Raw genomic sequence first — 23908 nt, 5'->3', positions numbered from 1 at the left:
AACTAAAACTATTTCATTTTACGAAATGATGTGATTTGTATCTGGAACGTAAGAGCACCAGCACCATACACATTGTCATATATGAATGTCCTTTCTTATGTCATCTAGAAAATACTAAAAATCCTTGGCTTTTTTTTTTTTTTTTTTTTGATAAAGTACTCATAAAACCTTCATGAGTTGGCTATTAACTTACTCTCTTTTGGCTCAACAACTGCATGTGTAACTTGCTTCGATGGCGACGATGGCAGTGGGATTTCTGAAAAATATTACAAAAGAAAAACACTCGTAAGGAACACCAGGATAATATTACACATATTATACGATACTTCTCGTACATCTCGAGGTTTGGTGGTGGGATAGGTTGGTATATGTGGTAGTGGAGTGGTGGTACATGGAAAGGTATTTTATTTTATAATTCCACATAACAAATGTGCTGAAAGAGCTTAAAGAATTAGTTTTGGCAACGAAGAAAAATGTGAGGTAGGGTGGTTTTTCGAAGCATATAAGGATACTCGAATTTCACCAAAAACTTATGCGACGACGACGGATTAAAATGTAATCTTGAAGCAATTTTCTAGCTTATTTTCGTGTTTGGAGTTTCGCTAGTTTCAAACAAAAACAACGAACAAAAGTACACTACATCGTATACATAGTACACATGATAAGGATACTTTCTATTAAGGATGTTTCTTATGGATTTTTTGAAGCACTGCACCGGGAATAACAATGTTTCCCCTGCTATACGTACATGTAATAGCTCTTTACCCAATCATCTATCTTGGCTTATAGTAACTTTGATAATTATGAAACAAGTATTGAAGTGTGGCAGTGAAGAATTATTTAAACGCAGTAAAGAATAAATATAAAAATTTGGGATTTAAAGACTTAGTGGAAAATAAGTCAAAAAAGAGGCTGAAATGCGACCCACACTGATAACTTCATATCCTGTCTCGCGATTTGTCTTGCTTAAAAGGTTTGTAGGTTTTCGTTTTTTTTATGAAGAAGGTTATCAGTTAACAATTTTTATTTTTGTTAACGAAAAAAGCCGTTAACCAATTTTTACCAATTTCAGTAGCATTTCTTAAAGTTTTTATTTCTTATACAAACAAATACAAATGAAATAAATGAAATTAATTTGAAGTCAATACCTTCTATTGTTCACGTGATATCGAGAACCGAACATCATTTTTATCAAACTTCGGTAATCAGACCGATACTCATTTATGGAGCTGTCATGTGGCGGACCGCACTGGACAAGATGGTAAATCTAAATAAGCTCATCAAAGTCCAGCGGTCAGCAGGTATGTGCATCACAGGAGCACTTCGCTCAACACCAATCGCAGCACTGCAAGTGCTTTTAAATCTAACACTTCTTGACATGTTCTCCAAAATGGTGGCAACCAACTCATGTGTGAGGCTTAGAGCCACCTCTCAATGGAACAGTAACAATACTGGACATACTACTATTCTAGACAGTTTCATATCTATCCCAGATCGCTTAGACTATAACACCCCAAAAATGGTATTCGGTAAAAGCTTCCATGTGTCCATCCCTTCAAGATCCTCCTGGGAAGAAGAAAGATCCCTGGAAGACGATACGGTACACTTCTATACAGACGGTTCAAAGACCGATCACGGAGTTGGAAGTGGTATCTTTTTAGAACAACTGAATCTCAGTCTATCCTATGGACTTCCAAATCAATGTAGTGTATTCCAGGTAGAAGTAATGGTGATTAAAGAAGCACTATCCTGGCTGAAAGAAAACGTTATATCTTGTAAGGATATACGAATCTTCTCAGACAGCCAAGCCGCTCTTAAATCTCTCGCGTCTGTTTCCACAAAAAATCGTCCACGATTGCCGATCATCTCTGAATGAGATGACGGAACCGTTTAATATTCACCTCATTTGGGTGCCAGGCCACAGAGACATTCCAAGAAATTGCAAAGCCGATGAGCTCGCCAAAAACGGAACAAGTCTGCCTAATGTTAGACAAAACATAGGAACACCATTTGCTACATGCACATATCTTCTCAAGCAACATGCTCATGATAGTCACAGAGTACCACCTGACAAGCAACCAAGCAAATATGGCCAAGAATAGACTTAAAACGGTCAAAAGGCTTGATATCCCTGAGCAGACAAAGTATAAGCTCTACAATTGGAGTAATAACGGGACACTGCCTAAAAGGAAGAAATGCTCCGAGGCTAGGGGTCTACACAAATGACTTTTGTAGAAGCTGTATGGACGAGGAGGAAGAGGAAACACTCCAACACCTTCTATGTACATGTCCAGCACTCTCCATTAGAAGGAATAACTTCCTCGGTAATCCCTTCTTCGATAATACCAGTGAACTGGCAACGATTGACACAAAACGTCTCTCTAACTTTATTAAAAGTACGAAATAGTTTGTTTAAGTTCATTACTCTCGCATGACTAACCTCATTAGTGGTATCACAATGGACCCCTGAGGTCTACGTGCGTCAATGACATCTGGACAGCCACTCCAACATCACCTAGTATTGTGTTTTTGTTGGTTTCTATATTTTGTTAAAAAACAGTCAATTCGGTTTTCAAAATATTTTATCGAATGTTGAAAACAATATTTTCTGTAAGATACAATTAGTTTAAATCCAATATCTCAAAGTTTTGACAGATATTTAAGTCGAAAATCAATTTTTACCAACTTTTCTTTTGTAAGAAAACTGTCAATTCTATGTTTCTCAAAATTGTTCCAAATGTTAATAACAATATTTTTTATAAATTAAATTTATTTGGAAGAATTAATCTCAATTTTAATTTTTTAAAAAGATCAATCAATTTTTACCAAAGTTTGGTAATATTTTTAGGTCTTAAATTGTTTTTAAAAAATATCAATTCGATTTTTAAAAAAATTGTACCGAATGTTCAAAACAATATTTCTCATAAGGTAACATAAGGTTTAAGCCAAACTCTTAAAGTTTTGATAAGATATTTAAGTCGAAAATCAATGTTTACCTACTTTTCTTAATTATTTTTTAGGTTTTTAATTTTTTGTAAAAAATTTGGCAATTCGAATTTTCGCAAAATTTTACCGAATGTTGAATCTTATGTTCTCATAAGATAAAATAAGTTGGAAGCCATAATGTCTATTTTTTGAAAAGATATTTGAGTCAAAAATCAATTTTTACCAACTTTGAGTAGTGCTGTTTTGCAGGTTTTTAGTTTTCATAACAAAAAACTGTCAATTTGATATTTCTCAAAATTTTACCAGATGTTAAAAACTTATTTGAAAGGAGATAGCGATGCACATTGTAATGAGTGGGAAACATTAAGTCTGGTAATGCATTCACATTCGTGTAGTGTGGTTAAAGAAGAAATCTCTGTACTTAACAGTCCGTCCGAAATTGGACTCAAGGGTAAACTGATGGGCATTCCTAGCAGTACGGGTATTACGCTTGAATTGTTTAAGGGGAGGAATGCAAATGGCTATTTCAATAGAGTATTGTTTATAAAAATAAAAAGAAAACAATGACAGGCATGAGACCTTGCTGCGATGTTCAAAAGAAGCAAATGCCTTGGGAGGAGAACGACCTCAAATCATTTTTAGAGATCTTTTTTCAATTCTATCCAGAAAACTAAAGTACGTTATAGGAGCACTTTGTTAATTATAGCCATATCAAAAGGGGGAAAAACTTCTTCCGTCGTCGGAGAAAACCTAAACACTTATCAGGATTTTTGGGGATATGTGATCACTCCACAACAAGTGGTTTGTGAGGCACATACGTAGGACTGATAGTTGTTCAAACTCCTTGATTCAGGTAACACCCATGGATAGTGGAATTGGGGGAGGTTTACGCTCTTGTGGCAGTTGAAAACATTGAGTTTTCGAAGCATTAAATTCTACATGGTTTTTGATTCCCCATTGAACAATACTATCCAGATCAAAATTTAATGATCCTAGCATTCGCTGCAGTGGTAGTCCACATCCAAAGAACAAGAATGAGAATCTTAAAACGAATATGAAAAGCTGAGGGTACTGTCATCAGCGAAACAATTTAGTGGGTTAAAAGTTTCCGACAAAAGATCATTTATAAAAATAAAAAAAGTATCGGAGACAAAACAGAGCCCTGGGACACACCAGCGTTTATTTTGTGAATATCAGATCTGAACCCGTCCAATACTACTTGAATTGAACGGTCCAAACTGTAATTACTAACTCAACTAAGAAGGGACTCATCAATACCAAATGCACGCATTTTAAATAAGATAGCTTGGTGCCAAATTCTATCAAATGTCTTTGAAATATCGAGTGCAATAGTTTTACTTTCTCCAAGACAATCACCAGTGAACCTATTGCAACGAAACCCATACTGCCGGTCATTAAGAAACTTCCGTTCTTCTAAACATTTTTTAAGATCTTAATGTGTGGCTCAAATAATTGAGAAGTTAAACAACTTTTTACTTACAATAATTACAACTACAATTTCTTTCTATTGAAAACTTGATTTTTTCAATTTGTCAAAACTTTCATAAATTGGCTATTTACATGTTTAAATTTAAATGTATCAATTGATAAAACTTCAATTAATGAACAAACAAGCACCTTCTTATTTGTGATCATATTATTTCTTTTTATTCATAAATATTTTGTCATTCTCAATTATCAAAACGTTTATGAACTATCAATTGACAGTGAGGTGTATAAAAGTTGCAGTATGATAAACTTCTATAGAAATAGAATAGTTGGAACATACGACATGTTTTAAGAACAATAAGGAACCAAACGGATACGTGGTGAATTCATCAGTGCAAATAAAATTATTCCTGCAGCTGGTTCAAGTTTTTCAACATCCTGTCGATATTTTTGCTTCCTGAACGGAATTCAAACCAAACATTGTCTGAGAACCCCTCTAAATTAGTTTCGATGCAGCTGTTTGCTCAGCAAAAATTCTCACATCGATGCCTAAGGTATGTGTTTTATCAAGGATGCTTGACTTTATCTCACCTTGAATTAATCCCTGTAAAATATTTTTGCATCAACAATTTTGCATTTAAACTGTGTGATTCGTCTGAATGCCTTTATATCCGGTCTTAAGTCTAAGTCTAATAACATCTGTGAAAATATTTTGCTTTCAAATCTATCCCTATGCAAATCCTAAAATTCAAGGTAAGTCATGAAAGAGAAAGGACACTTTTTTTTTGTAAAAATATGGACTTGGACAGATATCAAGCATATTTTTTCGCAAAACAACAGAAAGAAAAAAGAATTACATAAAAGCACATTCATAACTGTTTCCTGATGGAATCCGAGAGAAACTTTTTTCAAATTCAATTGAAAAACTTGATATCTTGTGTTCGGAAGACTGGAGACCATTAGTTTCTTCTTCTTTTTTGTATGACAAGACTAAAATCATCTGTCCGAAAAGTATTATCAAATGAACTGCAAATTTAAGAGCAAATTTTGTTCTTTCTATAACTTAAGCAAGGAACACTGAATGCTATCTCAATAGTTGGATATAAAGGTATAGAAGATATACAAACTTATGACTATGACTATGACTATGACTACAACTACGACCTACCAGACTGAGTTGTCCTCTTTTTCCTGGAGCTAGCAATAGAAAATCTCCCATCATCATCAATATTTTAAATATTTTCCAGAAATGTTTGGATTCAAAAAGGACAAAGTTTAGAACTTGTTTCGTTCGTGTGGCCCTCTCTCTTGTTCACTATATGCAAGGCTCTTTATAGTTTTTTTTTTTCTTCTTTCTCTTATATTCTTATTTCAATCTACTGATAGTCAGATTTCCATGAGGAAGAATGCAGGAAACCAGGAAAGCAATAAACTTAAGACGTTTTCTGATCGAAAGTTTGTCCAACCTTCCCTTTGACCTGCCTTAGAGCGTTCAATGTGGTGTCGGTGTGGATGAATGGGGCTTAGGGCTTGTTGTAAAGCTCCTTGACGTTGCATTATAGATTTTGGTGGATTGCATGTTCAATAAAAAGGAAACTCACAAAGGTGAGATTGATATTGGAAGAAGATTGCAAAACGAGCAAACGAGATGACGAAAGAGCGCGGGCGGCAGTCGGCGCTGTGAGATGGAGGATTGAAAATGGAAAATAAAGCCACGAGTAAAGAGTTTCTTGAACCAGACCAAAGCCGAGGGAATCAGCCACGCTAATGTTTGTGTACTCCTCAAGTTGTGTGTTAAGGAAAAGGAGATAAAACAGTATGTATTTTTAAACAGGAGAAGGAGGATTCCTTGGGAATATATGTATAAATGTAGAAGTGAAGAAGGAGCAGAAGGATTTGTGTTTCATGGGGCTGGAATTTTACTTCATAACATTTGCATTCCTTTTGGGTATAGTATGCTCGAAAAGTGCATCACATATATCTATATTATCATTAAGGAAAAGGAACCACCACCTCCTACCTCCTACCTCCAAGCACCGTCATCGTAAGATACTTACCGTACACTCGTATTGATCCTTCTGTTTCCCCTAGCGAATTCTTCGAGATGCATCGATAGTTGCCAAAGTCTCCGTATTGTAAATTTCTTATCGTTAACTTCATGTGCGCTCTGAAATGAGAACAAAAAAAGAAAGAAAAAAGAAACGTTAGAAGAATAAACGGATATTAAGAAACATAGTTCCTCGAGATTGGGGAGTCCTGCTGTAACTATTTCTATACGTGCATCTATTCTGCTCCTAGAGTTAACAAGAACAAGATATACAAAGGAGACTGTTCTTTATACTATCTTATTATTTTTCCTTTTTTTCCTTCTGTTCTATTGTTTGATACAAAAGTTTACTTTTCACACCGGCAAGCGGTAAAGAACAAGACTGGATGCCTTTCCTTTCGTCCCGGCGATGTGGTATAACAGGGCTTTTGGGAATTACAAGGAATTTCTATTGGTTGATTATTATTATCGATAAATCGGGAACGGTGTGATGCAGATTGAAAAAGCGAAATATGTTTTCACTGGTATCTAGCATAGGTACTCTCATTTGTTATTCTACAAATAACACCATACTCCAAGTCCATGGGGAATTTATTAGAGGTTAACGGGAATGAACAAAGGTACCTATAGGTATAGATGAAATTAAATTTAGGATTGCTGGAAACACTTTTTGAAAGTTTGGACCTTTTTGATGGGGTTTCAAGCACGTTTCTATAACGTATGATACAAAATACTATATGGAAAGCCAACGAACTTCGGATATGCACGTGGAATGTTAGGTCCCTTAACAGACCACGTGCGACCGAAGAATTAGCGGAGGCCCTAAAACGATATAAAGCAGATATCACCGCCATTCAGGAAATACGATGGGATGGGCCGGGCAAAAAGAGGATGAAAAACTGCGATATTTACTATGGTGACTGCTACCACGAAAACCAACAGCGCTTATTTGGATGCGGCTTCGTAATTGGAGCCAGACTTAGGCAAGAAGTCTTTAGCTATAGGTGCATCAATGAGCGGCTCATGACCATACGCATCAAGGCTAAATTCGGCAACATTAGCCTGATATGCGCGCACGCCCCCATAGAAGAGAAAGACGACAACACCAAAGATATGTTCTTCGAGCTCTTAGACAAAACATATGAGCAGTGCCCTAGCTACGGTATTAAAATAGTCCTTTGCGATTTTAATGCCAAGCTAGGAAAGCAAGACATCTTTGGTGGAATAATCGGGAAAAACAGCCATCACGACAACACTTCAGACAACGGATACAGGCTTATGGATTTTTCTGCGGGGCGAAACGTCATGGTAGCCAGTACGCATTTTCCACACCTCAACATCCACAACGGAACTTGAAGTTCTCCAGATCAATCTACCTTCAACCTGATTGACCACATTGCGATCGACGCCAGACACACTTCCAGCATCATGGATGTTCGAACTTTCCGAGAAGCCAACATCGCTTTGAACCACTACCTCGTTGTAGCTAAGGTAGCACTTCGGGCTTGCAGACCCAAGGCAAAACAGGGAGGTTATAGGAGATGGTACAACGTCGAACGGCTACAATTGCAAGAAATTGCCAAATCCTTTTCCGACCGAGTTATAAGTTACCTCTCTTGAAGTCCTCTGCCGCCAACACAATGTATCGAAAACCGGTAGCACCATTGCCAAGATGCAATCAGAGAAGCCGCCTCTGATGTGCTGGGTTTCAAGCAGCCACCTACAAGGAACCCCTGGTTTGATTAGGAATGTCGGCAGGCAAAGGCAGCCAAACAACAGACATGCAAAGCGGCGCTGCATAAAAGGACGAGAGCTGCTCGTGAGGCGAGAAGAACGCCGTCTTCTCAGTAGGAAAAAGAGAGGGCATGAGAAGCGTGCGGTCGAAGATGTTGAGAGGTATAAAAGCAGGAATGAGGTTCGAAAGTTTTATGAACACGTGAAACGAAATTCACAGGTACATAAACCCAGAACCGAGGGCTGCAAAGACAAAAGTGAAAACATCATAGTGGAACCGCTAAGGATATGGAAGAACCACTTTTGCAGACTTTATAACGGCGACGATGAACTGAATTCCGCTGTCAGGCAGGATGATCCATTCAACATAGACGACGAAAGCCAACAATACCGTCTCCCCGACTTAGTCGAAGTAAAGATTGCCATATCTAAGATGAAGTCTAATAAAGCCGCTGGAGCGGATGGCTTGAATGCCGAGCTCTTTAAAGCAGCTGGAGATAAGTTGGTTAGGAGCATGCACCAACTTATCTGTAATTTTTTTAACATCGTGCTTGAAAGAATAGTGCAGAGCTCACACGTCAACACTAGAGGCACCATCTTTCAAAAGTCCGGCCCGGAAAGTCTTCGAATCCGCATCCACAGGACAGCGCAGTAGAGGAAGACCGCGGATCAGGTGGCTCGCACAAGTGGAAGGTGAACGGAACCACTATTTTATTGATATGTAAACCAAGATTTTTAAATTAGTCTTTATTTATTATAAAGTGACCAAACTTAGCAAAAATCAAGTGATAGATGTTTCTTAAAGAAAAGATAGAAGTAATTGAACTTATATTTCCGTTCAAAGGCGTTCTCTTTTTTGTACACAAACATAAATCTCAAAGCTTCAATTAAAATCAATTACAATCAACTTTGCGGTTTTTTAAAAGTCAAAAAAACACCCCAACAGTTGAAAACAAATAAAAAAGAAATATTATCGAACATAATGAAAATGATAAGCACTCAAAAAAATACTCCGAATTTAGGTCAAGTAAAAGAGGAAAAAAATACAAATATGTATACTTTTTCAGACTTTACTTCAGAGAGCCTTTTTTCAATACGATTTTTTGCTTTATAAATCGGTACCTCAAAAGATCAAAAAACCATCATTGAACTCTCGATGCAAAAACGAAAATCCATCAATAGGATGCCTCAGCGGTTTTGAAGTAAAAATCTTTGAAAGCAGCTAATTGAAAGTCCAATTTATATCCAGCGAATATTGTGCCTAAGTAATTCTTCAATACACTCCCAGATTACATTTTATATTACAGAAAATTGCAAACACAAATATTTTGGTTCACTAGACATCTTAAATGAGAATGGATTAAAGTTCCCCAATTTTTAAAAGAATATGGTTTACTTCTTTGATTTACAAACAATTCAAAAACCAGGAATAAGAACCTTATGGTAGGAAAATTCAATAATGGTCATAAGTTGCATTTCACAAGCATTTCCCCCAAGCATTCGTTAACAACCTTAGGATCATTGTGGGTCTCCCATTCTGCACTTCCCACTTTCCTTTAGTTTAAGAAGGAACAAAAAATTAAACAAAAGTAAATATAAAATGAATATGTATTACAATTCTAAAGATAGTGCCATCGAGAATGAAAAATAGCTCCTTTTTGTTGGTTACTTGAAAAACACATCATTATTCATCTTTTGCACTCAGTTAACTTTAAGACACTCACTCACTCACTTCTCACCACCTAAGCACACAAATACACCCCAGCACACTCTTAATGGCATTTTAAACTTACCGATATGAATTTTCCGTATAATCTGTTTTGTACTTTTTACTCGGAAGCACCATCACCGAGTTGTATACCCAATAAATAATCGCTCTTAAACGAAAGAAAGATATTTTTTGAAATTTAAAAAATTTAAGATTTTAGAATTCAATTTATAGAGATACATCAGGAAAATGTTTTAACAAAAAAAAAGAAAACAATAAAAGAAAGAAAAAAAAAATAAGGACTTGTGTGGAAGAGAATAAGAAAAAGTGAAAAATTATAAGCTCACTTTGGATGTGCTTCCGTATGACAGTCTATAGTAACATCAGTGCCAGCTGGTGCCCCAACAAGTTGATTTGGTACCCATATCATCGGTGAAACTGAAACAAAAAGCAGAAGACATACATAGGTATACATCATACATAACATCCTTGCAAACACACATCTCTTGTCCCCGAAAATAAAATATAAAATCAAACTCCTCGCCTAGATTTGCAAGGAGTGAGAAAAAGGAAGAAGGATGGGAAAAATATATAAATTTAAATAAAACTGTCGTCATTTTCCTTCGTCATGCTATAGGACTCGAGATTACTTTTACCTTTTCCTCGTACACAAACGCGCCACGAATTGCTAACGAGACAAGATGACGAGGAGTGCGATGTGCGACGACGATCCTGGAGGACTTTGAAAACGATGATGCTCACTTTGGCATACGAACGTTTTTCTTTTTTTATTTTTCTGGTTATTCTAGTACCGTCATCGTCATAGACAATTCAAGGCAATAGATGTCATATGCATGAACATTTGTCAGAAGCAAATTTCGAATTCACTTCACTGACTAGGACGACGAAGGACAATGATCAAAATAAGAACACAAAAAAGTGAAGAAAAAAAAATTACAGAAGGAAGAGCCATTTTTTGAAAGGATATACGAAGGAAAAATATAAAAAAAAACTTACATTCAACATCCAAGATAATCCTTTTGGACACAGATGGAGGGACACCATTTGTTGCTATGCACAGATACGCTCCCATCTCGTTTCGGCTAACTTTTGTCAGAGGCAGGATCTCTCCATCGTACACTAAAACTGTATATATACGAGTATGAGTATATGGATGATGATGTTTTATTTTTTATTTTTTATTTTTGATATTTTTGCGAAAGGATTTGGCAGTCCACCCGAACGGATGTCAAAGCATATAGTCCCAACGCCAACACCCACCAAAAGTACAGCATATAAACCAAAACCAACGTGAAAGGGCCATCCATATTGTATATTTTACGAAACGAATATTGGTAGGTAGATGCAGTCGGTCCAGGTCAAAACATTATATACGGAGTGGTGTGGTGTAAGTTTTGAGGGAAGGAAAATAAAAAACAGAAAAACAAAATGAGAAAAAATATAAATACAATTTTTCTATCGTTAGAGCAAACTACAGACAGACGGTGTATATTCTGCAGGTTGTGTAATAAAATAAATATCCTTTCGAGTCGCATCGCATCGCTACCGTATCGGTGCGGTACAGTGTGGTCGTTTGGCAGTTTGGCTCATGCAGGACCAGGACGATATGGAAGTGCAGTTCAGTTTACATTTATTATTTTGAGTATAGTGCGACAGCAAACAGGCCAAATATGACATTTTGAGAAGGACTTTATATTTATTATATTACATTTTGCAATGCAAAAACATGGTTGCCAAGTTTTGAATTTTATTAAAAAATTTCAAACATGAAGAGGAAATTTGAAATATTCAAACAAACCATCTTTTAAACATGTAAAAACTGACCCTAGACTCAAAAATAAAACTAATCTTAAAGAAGCACAGCAGGAGAATCAAAATGTCAGATTTTGGAGATGATATTAAAGATTCTCAAAATGTATGAAAATAACGAACGAGTTACATTTTATTATTTCCGGTATAATTAATGCGGTGCAGAAGCATAGACTATGACAAAGGCGGATGAAAGCACCTTGGGTCGTTTCGAGAGAAAAGTTCTTCGTGTGATCTACGGTCCCGTGTTCATCGAAGCGGAGTGGAGGAAAATATGAACCGATGAGCTGTACGGACTGTACAGCGACGTAGACTTAGCCAGAAGGGTAAAAGTCCTACGAATTAGATGACTGGTTAGCGCATTGAAACAAATACTCCGGTCCAGGAAGTGTTCGAATCCACACTTACAGAACAGCGCGCACAAGTGGAAAGTGACCTCACTCAATTCGGATCGCGAAACTGAAGACATCTTGCTGGGGACCGAGCTAGATAGATAGCAAAATACCATTATGTTGTTTCACAGCTAGATGCTCTCTTACCTGTTGAAGAAGTGGACATCATAACGTACGTTCGAGCTCCTTACACGTACATTAAACGTTTTAAAAATAAAGCTCATCAAACGTTTATCGGCATCAGATAGGCAACGGGTGCCAGACCTCATAAAAGACGAAGAACTTGATACACGTCCAATCTATTGTGTTTTCGTGATCTGATCTTTTCGCTTACCCAATTATCTGAATTACGAGACAAAATAGTTGAAGTTTTGTCAGCCCCTCTTCTCCTTGTCTTTTATGGTAAATCAACAAATAAGGATGCTGAATATAACTTTTTAGATGCTATACAAATTCTGTCCAGGCAAGTAGCCCAGTTAAAAGCCCATCGAAACTATGGCGGCTTTTCATATAAAATCAAAACTCAAAAAAACAGATCGAAACCAACGAAAAGAAATAGCTGGTGCTAGTTTCACAAAAAAGATTGGCATAAAGCGTAAGAATGCACCAAAAACCATGTAGTGTCCATTGTACAATGGGGAATAAGAAACCGCGTATAGTTTAATGCTTCGAAAACGCAGTGCTGTCTTGTATCGTTAAAGCGAAATAAACCCCCCTGCCATTATCCATAAATGGCACTTGCATCGAGGAAACTGAACATCTCGATATTCTTGGTATGTGTATCACCAACCACCTTTTGTGGAACGATCACATACGCGATGTCGACAAAAATGCCGCAAGACGTCCAAAGCTTGAGTATAACTCCCATATCTGGGCTGGTGCTCCTGCAACTTACTTAAGCCTCTTGGATAATATTGAACGTAGAGCATTTAGATTGATTGGTGATATTACCATCATAAGATCATTAACGTCACTTGAACATCGTCGAAATGTTTCTTGTCTCACCTTCTTTCACCGTTATTTTAATGGTTTATGCTCTAGAGAAATAGCCAGTTGCATTCCTCCCCTTAAACACTTAAACAGTTCAACCGTAATACTCGCGCTTCTAGAAATGCTCATCAATATACCCTCGAGCCTATCTTCGGTCGTACAGTCAAGTACAGAGATTCGTTCTTTAGCCGTACTATGCGAATGTGGAATGCCTTGCCACACTCTGTATTTCCCAGCTATTGCAATATTCAGGAATTCAAAAACAATGTGCACCGACATCTCCTTTCAACCCCTCTCTCCCTTTCCTAGTGCTCACATTGTGTCTACATAATAAGGGTAATATATCTCTTTGAGTGTGCGCTTATTATAAAAAAAAGAAAACGCCAACAGCAGTTCATAATGACGGCGAATGATAGCAAAGTTTCTGTAAGCCATCTTTTCGATACTGATCATAAGTTTAAGCAGTTCTCATGCGACACCAGATCTGAATTTTATTGTTTTTCTTTCCGAGTTCAACAGAGGCCTTATTGCTTCTGAGGCTGGCATTCAAGCAAATCGTTTAATTGATACGTTCACTTGCAGGTCTTTGAAAAGTTTAGGAACTCAGTTTCATGAAAAACATTCCTTCTCTTAGAAACATTTTTCCGACCTTAAGTATAGCCCAGATACCAACTCTGAATGTAATAACTTCTCTTTTAATAAAACTTATTTGGCAACCATGTTTGTGTTTTTATAAAATATATCGAAAAAAAATAACAAGTAAAATGTGACACCATTGCATTACCTTTACCTTTCTTCTTCTTTTCGGCAGCAATTTCCTCACCATCCTCACGTCTCCAGATAATTTTTGGAGCAGGAAAACCATCCGCCCGACATGTCATGTTTATATTTTGATTCTCACGAACAGCAACCGATGATGGTGTGCTTTCGATGTCCAGGATATTTGGTGGAACTTAAAATAAATGCATTATATTATAAAATAAAATTTCCTTTTTTATCTGTCCTGTCAATCAATAAAATGTATGCAAATTTATGAAAATTATATGGTCACCGTCACGTTGAACCTTAAAGATCTACGATTATGTATATGTACTTACCAACAACTTGCAGATAGCCAACTTGGCTAATCATGGGGTTCGTATTAACCTGACACATATAGTATCCTCGATCGTCCTGGTGGGCTTGGTTGACATGCAGCAGCCATGTATTTGCGTTGTCGTATGTTATGCTGTAGCGTGGTATCCGAGAGATGACGTGTCGATGAATTGTCAGAATCATTTGTCTGTCAATATGAATCCATGCTACCTGCAAACAAAAAATGATTGTAAAACTTTTAAGTTTCGTCCTTAAACACGAAGGTATAAATCTCAAATCAATCTGATTTTCTTAAATTAACACTGAATTTAGAAATTCCTAAAGAAGGACTCTGATTCAATTCTTACATTACCTACAAAAATTCACCAAAATTAATACGACCCTCACATGAAAAACTTTCGGCCTATAAAAAAGAGCTTAAAATGGCAGGAAGATAAAATAATAGCTTGGTAATTCTTCTCAGCAGGCTGACATAGGTATTGGCCTAATTCGGAAAATTCAACCAGATCCTGTTACATAATTAATCCCAAAACCAAAACTAATTTCTATACTATAAATCCCGTTACTGTTCTTGGTGTCATCCAGCTAACCATCGAGCTTGATTGTCCCAAAGTTTAATTTTGGCAAAGTGGAAAAGGTAGATTTCGACACCTTTATTGTTCTCTATTCCATATAATGGTTCTTGGCAAGAGGATAAGCTTTGCTTCCACATACAATCCCAACCAAAGCAAGTAAATTGGAAAACTTTTCTAGCTAAACTGTCAATACACACCATTTACCTTCTGTGGCATATATCCGCTTGCTCATACTCTTATCCCCGGCAGGATATGGCGTGCCTTTCGACCATTTATTATGTTTGCTCTGACTATGATGATAATGGTGTAGAATTCCATGGAACACCACTTATGGTGTACCCTGTCGCCGGAAATGGCTTATGTCAAGTGCCTCATGGCTCATGTTATACCTAGCCTACATATGCGATGCATGGTGATGACGATGGCGGCTATGATGATGGAGTCACCGCAACGCACAAAAACTTACCTATATTTGCGTATAGTTCGTATTGCTAGTTGTTCATATAAGCGTTCCCCAATCGAAACGAACGACCTTGTATGTATCATCTATAGAATATGAGTGTCAGCGTGTTTTGGCTTGGAAAACTTTTAATATTTCAAATCCTTTGGGTTTCCGATTGGATATCATAATTCCGAACATGCTCGTGTTTGCATGAGCACCACGGCATATCCTAGAATCCTGCCATGTCCGCTACATGACAATTTAATGTCTCTATACACATTATAAAACATTCATAATGATTTTTTGGTCCGTCGTCGAGGGACGTTAAATCGATTTCCCATGCCAATAACGCAGTATATAGTTTGTCCTTATGTCCTCACCCGCCAAAACTATATATGAACTACCTACCAGTCGAATGTCGAACACCGAACATAAAAATAAATATTTAAAGGCTTGAGTTTGAGTTCTGGGCCTATATAGGAAACAGGCTCTTTTGGGGGTTAAAATATTGTTTTAAAATTCGATTTAGATACACCAACATGGAATGTGATGGGCTGGAATTTTCAACTCTGTGGGAGTCTTCGTCATATTTTTGAAAACAAACATTTTGATTATTTTATTATCTAAAATATTATTTAACTTGTTGTTTTGCATTCGCCTTGTTAGGAAACGCAGAGAGAGGAAAAAAGTTTTCAACTCATAGCTTAGAACTGTAATTAGATAATCTGAACTGACAGCTTGGAAATTTATTATATTTGAATGGACACATTGATTAGATTGTATATACTCCATATGGCTTTGGAATTTCAATACAATTGGAATTAAAACTGCATTATAAATGTGTCAAAATGTTTACAAAATAATTAAGATACGCATTGATTACGCTCGTATTTATTAACTTAATATGTGTTCATTCGAAAGGCTTGATTTAATCTTTAAATATCTGTAGTTTGAAACATACATTTTAAAAATCCAAAAATAATGGTTAGGGCTTAGGGAGGATTACAAATGTGGTGGTCTCAAAGTTGTTAGACTTAAATCAATTGTTTGAAGGAATTAAGTGTATTTTCAACAGACTTAAAACCATGTTTAGTATACATAAATATCAAAGTGTCTTTATAAAAAAGATAACTTCTCTTCAAAGACGCAGTCAGAAAGTATTGAAAAGGTCATCGAAAATGGGACCTCAAGACCGAACTTCGTCAAAATTTCCCGTAGCGTCAAAATGCTCATAGCGGTAAAAATACATAGTTCTCTTGTTCTGTACATTCTTAAACATCCCTCCAAAAAGTTTTGAGTCTGTTTATAACGATCTCTCCTTGGCATTGGACTATCTTATTAATTTGACAAGCTCTGACACCAATATTATACTTCTAGGTGATTTTAATTTACCAAACATTTACTGAATTCTATCCAAACACCAACCCTGCTTTGAAGCCTCTCCTTCTTACTGACTTACAGCAAACAAGCTGTATTAAGAACACAAAAAATCGAATTCTCGATTTAGTCTTTTCTTCTGACTCTTGTTGTACTCTTGTTCTAGAATCTAGATCAGGAATTACTAATATTGATAAATATCACATTTTTTTGACTTTATTAATAGTAAGATGATACTAAACACAGTAATTTCTTTGACTGCTTATATAATTTTGACTTCTGAAGAGGTTATTTAAAGCTGTTTTCTGAAGATCTAACCATTTATGAAATAGCTGACACATTAGCATTTTCTAACATTGACTAAGCAGTTTCAAATTTTTATAAGATCCTTAATTATTGTTTTGGAAAAAATGTACCCTTAAAGAAATCAAGAAAAACAAACTTAAGCCACCCTTGGTACACGAAAGAAATGCGTTTGATACTTAACAAAAGAAATAAGGCATGGAAAACTTATCTCAAAACTCTGTCTCCAATCAATGTCTCTTTTTATGTTGAACTCTTTAACCAATTTCTAGCTATGTTACTGATATGGGCACCCCTTTGAAATAGAATCAAACAAAATTTGGAAACTTGTAAACTTTAAGAAAAAATCAGATTGTTTTTCAGTAAACTTCACTTACAAGAACCTTTCATTAGATAAAACTGTTGATAAGGCTCGTTTCACACTAAACGGTTTTGACCGTACGGCAAAAAACCGGACGGCGTAAACCGGATCAATGGCTAATTACTACTAAGCTTATCGCGCCGTCCGGCTGCCGTACACTGAAGTGGCAGTTGACGGTTGCTACACGGCGTTGCGTCGGCATTTTGGCGTGACCTTATAATATGAAAGCGTATATGGTCAAAACAGTGTAGTGTGGAACGAACCTAACGCTTTCGCAACAAATTTCCATGAGTCATTTATTAATAGCTCTGAAAAAGTTGATGAAGTATATTTTCATAATCTTCACTCCTTTTCGCAAACTAGCTGCAGTCACATACCTGTGCAACAAAGTACGGTCCTTGATCTTTTATCTGCGTTAAATTACGTTTGTTTAGCTGGTCCCAATGGTATTCCTCCGATAATATTAAAAAAGTGTAGTGATGCTTTAGTTGAACGCCTTAAGTTCTTATTCAAACTTTCCCAAAAAAGAGGCAAATTTCCCAGTTTATGAAAGAAGTCATTTCTAACACCAATTTTCAAAAAAAGGTGGGTATAACAAACTACAGGCCCAGTGCAAAGTCTTCTTACATTCCTTAATTGTTTGAACAAGTTGTTTGTGAAAGTGTAATATTTTTTAATAAAAATCTCACTTGCGAACAGCAACATGGTTTCAGCACCTGGATTCGTAGTCGACTCTCTGGACTGTGCATTTTCATTTAGCAAGTTAGGAGAAACGTTGAAGACGTTTAAAGATGGAAAAGCAGCCGAATCGAATGGTATTCCAGTGGAATTTTTTAAATATGGGACTGCTCAAAGAACACCTTATAAAACTTTTTAATACAGTTTTTGGGGGAGAATTGTCGCCAGATGAATTTCGAGATGCTATTATATTTTCAATCCCCTAAAAAGGATCGTTATTTGATGCAGCTAACTACGGAGGGATTTCCTTTTTAATTGCATCTTACAAGATATTTAAAACGATGATGCATAAGCGTTTTGTTAGTTGGATTGAGACCAGAAACTTACGAACGGAGTTCCGCTATATTAAGGCCAGGATAGATAATTTTTTTATATTCAAGAGCTTGGCAGAGAATTTTTTGAAACAAAGGAAAAAGATGTATGCGTTTTTATCGATTTTTAAGCAGCTTTTGATACAATTGGTAGAGGTGCACTATTCTATAAGCTGTACAATCTTGGGATATAATGGATGTTTGGTCGCGTTCTTGAGCACCTATAATATAGTGGAACAAGGGCCACTGTATGGACAGATGAAGAAATCTCAGACTGGTTTGAAACCTCATCTGGAGTGAGACAAGGTTGTTTATTAAGCCCTACCTTGTTTTCATTATTCACTGATGACCTTTTAGACTACCTATTGGAGTGGCTTTCGCAGGGATGCAGATGATATAGTCATGTTTGCGCAATCACAGAAACTCTGCAGTTCATGATTAACAGGGTTTACCAGTATTGTCAGCTATGGAATTTAATAGTAAATATAGGTAAATCCAAGGTTATGGTTGTTAAAAGTGGTGGTGGACGTAATGCATCAAATGAAAAATGGAGCTATAATCGCGAAAATATTGAATGTGTGCGAAAATACAAATACCTTATCATAACTGTTAAAAATTATTAAAATATGGATAAACACATGAAGAAGAAATTGGTTAAGGCGAAATCTACTATTAATATTACCTAAAAACAATGCTTCATGAATAAGTGTATAGCACATAGTAGCAAGTTTAAAGTATTTAAAGCAGCAGCTGAGAGCATACTTTTCTATGAATTGTAGGTATGGGGATGTGAAAAGTACACTGAGAATCTCCTAACGCACTTTATAAAAAGAATATTTCATTTTCCGAAAAATACGCCAAACTACGAAATAATGCTGGAAACGGGTCTCTCTCCTTTGTTTATAAAAACATTAATGCTGCAAGCGGACTTCTTGCTTAACGTTTTTAAAATGAATAATTCACGTGTCGTGAAAAAAGTGGCCATAAAAGCGGAAAAAGAGGAATGTCAAATTAATTTTCAACTACCCATCGAGGAGTTAACAACCGCTTAAAACATCTTGTATGAAGTTATTTTAAAGGTTGATGAAAAATGTAGAGCTGAATATATTGCTTACAACAAATTAAATCATAACCTTGCAGAGAACAACTATTTTAAGGATTCCAATAATGTCAGTAGATTTCTAAGATGGTCAGACTACGTAGTGAACTAATAGATTTAAATTTCAATCCAAACAGACCAGACTTGCTCTTAGAGTGTAATATTTGTTTAAAATATCAGAAAGAAAGGATATTGTCCACTTCTTGGAAAAATGCCCCATTCTCAGAGAAATCAGAAGGAATGTATTTAGAAAAGATTTTCTATCGGAAGATCAAGTGATAAGTTTATTCAATGAAATGGATGTTGTCAATTTTTACGTTTCTCTATCAATATCTATCTATTGACTTCCATACAACTAACTATGGGAAGCATGAAGCTTTAAGTCGAATGAGCATTTTATTGATTTTAATTTAAAAAAGTTGGGATTAAAATCATTGTTTAGAACCAGTGCTTCACTATCATAAACATTCTCATTTTACTTTTTGTTCTGTAATAGTTAAATGTTAATTATATTTTGTATTTTGGGCGTGTGTTAGGTTATAATTGTAATATTTTTGAACTAACAACTAACACATGCGCCTCTAATAGTAGTTTGACGCTTGCTATAAGCTTACTACTTGCTGAAAATTCTGAAGTATTTAAAAAGATCATATAATCAGAAAGAAAGAAAATTATCTTTCCTAAAATGTTAACTTTTTGTCAATTTAAAAAAGTCGTCTTTATTTTACTTAATTACTTAAAAACATCCTTAACTTCATGATTCCTTTCGAAGGTGAACTACAAGTAAAAACAGACTTCTTAGAAATAGAAAAATTGCTTATTTCCAAAATCAACCGCTTTCTTTCTGTATTTCATTATTTTTTCTCGAGTATAATCTTGATACAATCCTTAACAATTAATTTATACAAAAAGATACTGAGTAATGAAAGATTAAAATTGCATCCACTTATTGTTGTTGTTGAAAACTTTTCATTTAGTTACTATTCCTGATTAATGTGATATACCTATAGTTTATTTTCCAATTTGTTTATTTCAATCACTTCACTAATATCAAAAAGCCCTTCTTTCTATTTTTCATATCCTTAACCCTTTGCAATGGTAATCTAGATCTTGTCGAAGATTTTCCTAAACAAAAACAAGAATTTTGCAAGAACATATTTTTTCGAGGTCACTATTTGCATTATATTTTCAATTTCCATTTTATCCTTTCCAAAAATAAAACAGACAAAAGTCTTTTAAACGATAAAGAGTGGTGCACTTTCATGGAGCAGGGCTCAAGCTCAAGCAATGAACTTTGAATTTCAAAAACCAATTATGTTGAAGAATGTTGTTATATACATTATATAGATAGATAAATATTTATTTAAATTTATTGCCTCCCCTCTTACCTTGTAAGTTCCAAGATGTTCCACCACACAAGGCAAATTGGCATCACGTCCTACGGCAACTGTTACGTTTGGAATAGGTTGAGCAAAACGTGGTTCATCCATCATAACTAAAATGAAAGTAAAGTAAAAATGAAAAATGAAAAAAAAATAGAATTATTTATTTTATATAAACTTTTTACTTAACATAGAAAACAAAGAAATATTATTCATCAATTGGGCTCTCGTAATGGTTTATTTTTCCTATTTTTTTTTGTTTTTACTTAGGTACTTAGGGGGTTAGAAGAAAGATAGGTTCATAGAGATGATAAAGGAAACTTGGAATTTGTTTGCATAATTAAGCATCAAATTTAATTAAAACGTTTAAGTTGGAGCTTCATTTGATGCGATGAATCGCAACATTAGTATGAAAAGGACTTTCAAACAGTCTTATACAAACGACAACAAAATTTTGGATGGAATTGTAAAAGATGAGATTTTATTTAATTAACTTACAATTAGTTAGATTATCAAGAGAATTAAGTTGGCTTTAAAGTAGGCCAATAATGGGATTGAAATGTTTGAAATACCTCAATAGTTACAATACGTTTAAAAAAACAGTGTGGATTGGTTAAAGGTCTTCAAAGTTTTAAGAATTACCGAAATAAAAATATAAAAAAAGAAGTTGAGATGCGACCCACACTGATAACTTCCCATCCTGTATTTCGATATGTCACGCTTAAAAGATTTGTAGGTTTTCGTCGAATGTCGAAATCAATATTTTATGTGAGATAAAATAAGTTTGAAACTAATATTTTGAATTTTTTAAAAGACAGTGATTCGAAAATCTATTTTTACGAACTTTTAGAAATTCTTTTTTTAGGTTTTTATTTTTTGTTAAAAAACTATCAAAACGATTTTTTTTTTCAAAATGGAATCAATTTTAACAACAATATTTAAAAAAAAAAAATTGGTTCAAGCCAATGTTTCATAGTTTTGAAAAGTTATTTGAGTCGAAAATAATTTTTTACTAGATTAGGTTAAAGAGGCTGGACAAGATGGAAACGGACACACTTAGGCCAGTTTATTGGCCCATTGTGATACCACATGAAGCTTGAGGCTCCCTCTTAAGCTCAATGGAACCAGCTTGAGTCCTCTACGAAACGTGAGAGGCTGATTATACCGATATGATTTAGATCGTTTGATCGTTAAAGAAGGATTCTCCCAGGCAATTCTTGTGTTTTCGAGCTAGAGCAGGGCATGTGCAGAGAAGATGAAGAACCGTTTCTTAATCTTCCTCGTCCATACAGCTTCTGCAAAAGTCATTTGTGAATACACCTAGCCTCGTGGCGTGCTTTCCTATTAGACAGTGTCCAGTTATGACACCTATTATCGAGCTTATATGCGATCTGCTTAGAGAGAGCAAGCACCTTGAACGTTTTAAATCCAGTGTTGGCCAGATGCTTTTTGTGACTTGACACGTGTGACTTCCACCTGGTGTCTGCCCTCCTCACAGTGTCTTGCATTAGCAGCAGCTTACAAGTAGCAATTGGTATGCCAGTACTTGCCAAACGTGGTAGGATGGGCTGTACTGTACCGTTCCTGGCGAGTTCATCTGCCTTACAGTTACCTGGAATGTCTCTTTGGCCCGGCACCCAGCAAAGGTAATTATTAAACTGTTGCGCCATCTCCATTAGAGATGATCGACAGTTATGGACTGTTATAGAGTTTGTAAAGACAGAGTCCAGAGATTTGATAGCGGCCTGGATATCAGAGAAAATACGGATATAACATGTTGATATCACGTTTTCTTTGAGCCAGGACAAGTCTTCCTCTATCGCCAAGAAACACGCTACATAATTTGGAATGCGGAATGAGAGACTTAATTCCAGTCGTTCATAGTACAAACCTCCACCAACCCCTTCTTTTCTTTTGGACCCATCTGTGTAAAAATGGATTGACTCATCCTCCAAACAGATCTGAGGGGTATAGAAATCTGGAAGTTTCTGTCGAATTGCAGTTGGGGGATGGTGTAGTCTGATTGCTTTGGAATTGATTCTTAGAATTACGGAGTGGCCAATGTTGTTGTTAGTCCACTGCGTCGAAGCTTTGAGGCGAATAGCAGAGCTTGCAGCTATTTGTTTCCTAAATATGTCAAGAGGTGTAAGGTAGAGCAAGGTGTCCAGTGCCACAGACGGGGTCGTGCGAAGCGATCCGCTTATACATAGGCAAGCTGAACGTTGGACTTTATTTAGCTTATCCCTGTTTATACTTTTCTCTAAAGCAGTCCACCATACTGCCACACCGTACGTTAAAATTGGTCTGAATACCGATGTGTATAGCTAATGCGTGATTCTGGGTTGTAAATACCATTTATTACCAATCTCGAAACCTACCGCGTGCTGTTGTCATTTGTTTCTTTCTTTCTGTTGTTCATTCTCTTTTGTCCTTCTGTCTTGTATTAATTTCTTGTGTTGTTATCACCTTACATAGCCTAGTTGCTCAAGGTGCTGTGTTCTCTACTCTGCACATAAGTCTGAGAATTTTAATTTGATTCCTTTAATATAGGGAGGGTTGACAAATGGAATTTTGAATCTACTCGAAAATAAGACCAGATCGGTTTTGTTTGAGTTAACACCCAGTCCACACCGATCAGCCCAAAGTATTAGTATTCTTTTAGAATGTTAAGATGTTTTCCTGAAACTGCCATAGTAACGACGTCCGCATATTCTATCACTCTGAAACCCTCCAGACTAGTTAAGAATCCATTCACCATTAGGTTCCAGAGGAGAGGGGATAGAACACCACCTTGCGGTGTCCCTCTAACTAACGGGTCGTCTACCAGAAGAGTTGCCCTGTTTTGAATTAATTATTCTGCTAGTAAGCATTAAATGAATTAACTCCCGAAGTGAACTCTCTACATTCAGTGCAGAAGTGATTGCAGATGTGTCCACGTTGTTAAAGGCACCTTCGATGTCAAGGAAAGCAACCATAGTGAACGTTTTTTCCACCGATTTACCTTTTCAGTAGGCATGTTGAGACGAAGAAAGAAGTCTTGTATCGATACTTGCCATTAAATGGATATCAACCAATCTTTCCAAGGTCTTAAGAAGGAATGATGATAGACTTATAGGTCGTAGATCTTTA

The 23908-nt window shown here is 36.0% G+C and overlaps 1 protein-coding gene across 3 annotated transcripts in view; it reads right to left on the bottom strand.

Moving 5' to 3' along the window:
* LOC129947319 (lachesin) overlaps positions 1-23908 on the bottom strand; it is a 79164-nt gene that overhangs the window by 8463 nt on the left and 46793 nt on the right. For 2 of the 3 annotated variants that reach the window (XM_056057839.1, XM_056057841.1), the window contains exons 3-10: positions 20786-20892; positions 14194-14401; positions 13881-14048; positions 10902-11030; positions 10232-10322; positions 9970-10053; positions 6453-6562; positions 194-256 (exon numbers count right to left, since the gene is read on the bottom strand). In XM_056057839.1, the coding sequence (XP_055913814.1) occupies positions 194-256; positions 6453-6562; positions 9970-10053; positions 10232-10322; positions 10902-11030; positions 13881-14048; positions 14194-14401; positions 20786-20892 (960 nt within the window). The remainder of the gene's footprint in view (positions 1-193; positions 257-6452; positions 6563-9969; positions 10054-10231; positions 10323-10901; positions 11031-13880; positions 14049-14193; positions 14402-20785; positions 20893-23908) is intronic. The other variant, XM_056057840.1, reaches the window with a different exon arrangement.

Source organism: Eupeodes corollae, chromosome 2 (genome assembly GCF_945859685.1).
Source record: "Eupeodes corollae chromosome 2, idEupCoro1.1, whole genome shotgun sequence".
Classification (NCBI taxonomy): domain Eukaryota; kingdom Metazoa; phylum Arthropoda; class Insecta; order Diptera; family Syrphidae; genus Eupeodes; species Eupeodes corollae.
This window is presented reverse-complemented; position numbering and strand designations above follow the sequence as displayed.